The 5,853-nt window shown below is 33.2% G+C and overlaps 1 protein-coding gene across 1 annotated transcript; it reads right to left on the bottom strand.

The window, feature by feature from the left end:
* Positions 1 to 1,191: 1,191 nt before the first annotated feature.
* Positions 1,192 to 2,364, bottom strand: LOC112760562 (transcription termination factor MTERF15, mitochondrial). The gene has a single exon (XM_025808130.1). The coding sequence runs from the start codon at positions 2,362 to 2,364 to the stop codon at positions 1,192 to 1,194; it is 1,173 nt and encodes a 390-aa protein (XP_025663915.1).
* Between the last annotated feature and the right edge of the window lie 3,489 nt (positions 2,365 to 5,853).

Raw genomic sequence — 5,853 nt, 5'->3', positions numbered from 1 at the left:
ATTCCTAAGGTGTCTTGAGCCAGGATGCAAAGGCTTCTCTTTTTCTCCTTTCTCATTTTCAACTCTTAGTTGCAGTTACATTCTTACTGTCAATGAGTCTTTAACTGTTTAAATTTTCAGAATGGAACAAGAAGAGATGAAAAGGGAAATTCTACAATTGATTGAACCATGGATAATGAGGGAGCTACAAGAGAAGGCGATCTTCATGTTGGACCTCTTAGTCCATTCCTACATGATAAAGCCACCATCTTTTGGCATGAGCTAAGCTACTTGACTCTCTTGATTCTAACCAATTTTCAATTGGTAAGAGGGTTGTCACAACATGGAGTGAGTGGACAACACACATTGGTGATGATGCCTTCCCACAACTATGAATTATGATACCAAATCTCTTGGGAGATCTGAACGGTTGCATCGGTACAAGTTGAAACTTGAAAGCTTATTCGTGTTCCTTGTTGGTATTGGTGCATGTTGCAAACTTTCAGTAGCATCCGAACAAGTGTACAACATTTGTATGATAATAATAATACTTTCAAGAATTTAAAAAGAACATGTGTTGCTGATTCACGTCCAATTCAATCCGTTTCCTATGATGTCAAATGTAATCAGTTCAAGGTGTGTTGGTGTAAAAAGACCAGCCTTGTAAATAATATTTATGCACATCGACCTGTATCATCTCTATTAAATGGTAATTTGTGTAGCCAAGCTGATTGAATTGCTTTTTAATTCGATGTGTTAGACAACTTTAAACAGTGACTCAATATAAATCAATAAAACCACTTATGCATGACATTAGACTTTGTAACAAAAACATAAAGGGGAAAGGAGATCAAAATTGGGGCTGGCTCATGCAAGGAACAACAGCATCACCTCATGTTCAAAAATTACAGACAAATGTAATGGGGACATCGTATTCATCTTCCCCTGAAATTGTGAACTACAATCTACAGTCCTCCCTAATTTACCACAAGCTTCTTAGATATTGTGCAGTTGCAAAAAATGTTAAAAAGATGGCAGCTCAACATGATGTTAGAAGCACACATTTAACCCCAGTTCACTAAAACTAGTCTCTTAAACTGACAGATATTAGTGCCTGATTCATCAAAAAACCAGTTCATGGCAAAATTAGCACAAATTATCAAATGAAACCTCAGAAAAGTAGACTGAAATTCAAAAAGGTATCCACAAAGCTCAAGACATCAATTTACTATCCATTACTGGAAGATTCATTTTCTCCCGATACAGCTTCAATAACTCCGGTGCTTGATCCTTACCACGATTCACATACTTCTTAAAGAACATCTCTTCCGAAACAGTATATGCTAACAAATGCTTACCACTGTTAATGGCACCATTGGCCATAAGAATCTTCAAGACAGCAGCCCTGGGAACAAGCCTTTTCTCCAAATTCAGCGAGAGAAGAACCGGATAATTGGTGACATCAACAGGCTTCCAACCGAGTTCTTTGACAAAGAATTCAATGCAGGCCTCAGTTTTCTGCACAGATATCAGCATACAGCAAGAGTGCTTCACAAACGCCTCAAGAATGTTGTCGTCAGTTAATCCAAACCTCTTGAACAACTCAACCTTCTTATCCCACATGGACTTTGGAAGATACGTAGCATACAATGCAGGAACGAAATTAGCCTTGCTGGGATCAACCCCCATTTTAATGACTTCATCTACTATACTCTTAAGGCGAACTTCAGAATTGCATAAAAGCAACCAAGGCCACTGCCGAATTAGCCTTGCCATGCTTATCTTACGGACCCCTAAATCAACCAACATGTTAATATTTCGAAGCGACCTAGAACAAGTTAAAATTTGGCCAGCACGTAAGATAGAAGCAACGGTCCTTTCTTCAGAACGAATGAAATTGTTCAACAAATCGAAAGCGGGGATCAGGTGTTTCTCTAAGCTTCTTTTCAAGATTAGAGGGTTGAGATCGATGATGCGGGCAAGTTGTAATTTTGAAGCACCTTTGGAGATGAGGAACTGGAGCTTGGGCAAGAGGGTCTCTTTGGTTTTGCAGAGGAGAATCCCGGGCGATTTCCGAATGACATTATGAATCTGCAAATCTGAGAAACCGAAGCTCCTGAAGAGTGCGATGACTGAGTCGGGTTTCTCGGGACTCTTAAAAAGGACGTCTTTCGAAGCATGAAGAGCCGAATCTGGGAGGAACCCACAATTGTTGACGAGGTAATTCACCGTAACGGATTGTTTTTCCAGGATTTCTGTGACTGTGGCGTAATTGGGAGCACGGAATATGGAAGATGGTGAAGGGATCAGAAATGAGGGTGATGAGGTTCTTGTGAAGACGGTGTGGTGGTACAAGAACAGGTTTTTCTTATAAGATCCCCTCATCAGTTTAAATTTTTTTTGACAAATCGACGAGTGAGTAAAATGGGAGAAGGGATAAACCCTAGGTTCCGATTCCGGAGGAGAAGAAGAACGAATTATTACGACGAACTTGATCTAATATTTAAAAAAAATGTTAGATTAATCTTAATTTAATAATTCAATAATATATTTTATTTTATATTTTTAAATAGTAGTAACTAACAAATAGTTAAAAACAATATGTTCTAGGTTTTGATGATTTTCTAAGTCTAACATTCTTTTGGTTAAAAATATGTAATTTATATTTAGGAAAAAAAATTAAATGATTTTGATAATAGAAAGCATAAGGAGTCAATATATATAATGTATATTGAGAAGTCATAAAATATATATATATATATATATATATATATATATATATATATATATATATATATATATATATAATTTATATTGAGAGGGACCATGTAGTGGTGATTATTTTTAAAATTAAGATAAATATGGATAAATTTTATTTTTATCTCATATTAAATTAATTAAACAGTCTATTATATACATTGTATATATACTCTATTGGTTATTTAGTGGGACTAAAAGAACTCCACTAAGGATTAAGGAGACTGTTCTTGCTGAGTTTGGCCGGTGTATAGCTCGTCCATCGATGAATGTTTTCAAATTTCTCGTTGGGATGAGTTATACGTCGGTAAGGAGAGAACAAGGGGTGGATACCTGCAAAAGATACTCCGATGCTCAAGTCAGTAAGTGTTTAAGAGGTATAAGAATAATTCTATGAATATAGAATGTAAGACATGAAATAGAAATTATCATGTGTTGTGTGTAATAATTCTATGAATATAGAATGTAAGACATGATATAGAACTTATCATGTTACTCCTTTAGATTAGATATAGAAGATTCCTTTTATAGGCATAGAATTGATGAATGATATTCATGTTATAACCGTTTGGTAATTAAGATTGAAATAATGCTCATTAAATTGGTAATAAAGGTGTCGGTTACAAACAAAGAATGAATGATAATTAACGCCGAGTTATAACTCATAATGCACAGTAAAGACCGAGTTATAAGGTGATGGATCACAACCCCCAAGCTTTGTCTACCAATCATATGATCCAAGCTAAGCTTAGAAAATAAAATGAGTTATAACTCGGTTAAAGGATAAGTGAATAATGATATGGTAAGCCCCAAGCTTAGTCGGGTTATTATGTCGGCACTTATTCAAAAAATAATTAAGTGATAAGAGTCATTCAATCAATATAGTCGTGTGGGGGATACTTTTCCGCTTAAGAATAATTTGCATTTGATTGTATGTGAACTGAAAAGTTCATAAATAGATATCCATTGACGGAATTGATTGTATGATCCGAGGATATAATGGTTAATTGTCTTGAGAATTTTTTCGGCCCACAATAGCTTATTGATGAATTTCTCGCTCAAAGCAATTAGTTATTAAATATTTACAATTTATAGTGAATGTCATATGTCATGAATAAGATAAATTGAGAAAATGACTATATATAAAGTCTCAACATATATTGAATAATATATATTGTAAAAGTAAAAGAGTTCAAAGTAAAAAAATATATCTTGAAAGTTGATAATTGTAGAGAAGAAGACGACATATATGAATGTTATACATGCCAAATGTGAATATCTGAATTTTGTTTTGTAGGACATGCTTTAATTTGATAATAAATCAATAAGATAACAGTTATCGAATTATACATTTAGTATAATGTTTCTAGCCGTCACAGTAAGACGAGGGATATTCCTCGTGCAATAATAGTAAATTGCCTGTTTAATTTTTTACATTAAACAAATAGTAACATAAAATTTAATAGCATAAAGTGAATAGTGTAACAGCTATATACAATTGATATATAATTAACTTTTAATGGAATCTAATTTTAAGATTTGAACTCATCATTACTGTCAATTAATTGTATAAATGAAATCATTAAGTAATAAGAATATAATACATAATAAAATAAAAATGGAATTGACATGGTTGTTATATGTCATTATTGTATAGAACATATATTGAGGTTTGAATATAACTAATAAATCAGTAAATATTAGTACACAAAATATAAATGCAAAAGTATGTTGAATAAAATATATAATTTTACTTGTGTAAATAGAGATCTTTGAAATACTAAGCAAAATTGATAAGTGAGTTTGTGTTCAAATTGATTGAAAGTCGAATTTATTCTCGGATTAATTGAAAGCCGAGTTTGTTCTCGAATTGGTTTATTGATCAATTATGAGATGTGAAATATTATGATATGTAAAAATGAAGCAATTTGAATGTATAAAGTACATACTTTATAAAAAGTTACGATAGATTAAAATTTGATAAGAGGTATTAAATAAAATCTTAAACAAGATTGTTGAGATTGGTTAAAAAATTTGAATGTCATTCAAGTTTTATGAACCTGAGGGGAGTAGAAATTATTTTACTCGTCCCCACAGACAGCGCCAATTGTTCTTGCTGAGTTTGGCCGGTGTATAGCTCGTCCGTCGATGTATGTTTTCAAGCTTCTCATTGGGATGAGTTATACGTCGGTAAGGAGAGAACAAGGGGGTGGGTACCTACAAAAGATACTCCGACGCTCAAGTCAGTAAGTGTTTAAGAGGTATAAGAATAATTCTATGAATATAGAATGTAAGACATGAAATATAAATTATCATGTGTTGTGTGTAATAATTCTATGAATATAGAATGTAAGACATGATATAGAACTTATCATGTTACTCATTTAGATTAGATATAGAAGGTTCCTTTTATAGGCATAGAACTGATAAATGATATTCATGTTATGACAGTTTGTTAATTAAGATTGAAATAATGGTCATTAAATTGGTAATAAAGGTGTCGGTTACAAGCAAAGAATGAATGATAACTAATGTCGAGTTATAACTCATAATGAACAGAGACAATAAAGAATTTTGATAATGTGTACAATAGACTTTGAATTTGGCTCAATAGAAGAAAAAAAACTAAATAATTATTTCAAAAAATTAAACATTCCAACCATAATTTACCAAAAGAATTTACCTAAATACCCTCATCTTTTCCCCCTTCCCAACCGTCTGCTATCCCACTTTCATCAATCATTTCACCCCTCTGGCGTTAGAAGCTCCTTCGCCGGCGATCAAACAACCATCCACGTAGTTATTAAAATAATCATCCTATCCAGCATTTGTTAATTGTATATACTTAATTTGAATCCAACAAAATAACCATCCAATTAAAAATTAAAATAACTATCTACATACTAGTGAATTGAACATCCAGCATTTAAATTCATCTTTTAATATATATACCTAGACGTAAGAGGAGCGAAATCCAAGAAAGCCAAGTTGGTCAGAAACCTCCCCAACACCATGAAACAAAGCACTCGCCTTCTTGATATCTTCAATCAAATGCATCATATCCACCAAAGATAACCCACCGAACTCCAAATCATTGTACACATGGCACCATCCCCA

This window comes from Arachis hypogaea, chromosome 1 (assembly GCF_003086295.3).
Source record: "Arachis hypogaea cultivar Tifrunner chromosome 1, arahy.Tifrunner.gnm2.J5K5, whole genome shotgun sequence".
Taxonomy (NCBI): Eukaryota; Viridiplantae; Streptophyta; class Magnoliopsida; order Fabales; family Fabaceae; genus Arachis; species Arachis hypogaea.
Note: the sequence above shows the minus strand (reverse complement) of the source record. Positions and strands in the feature narration are given on the sequence as shown.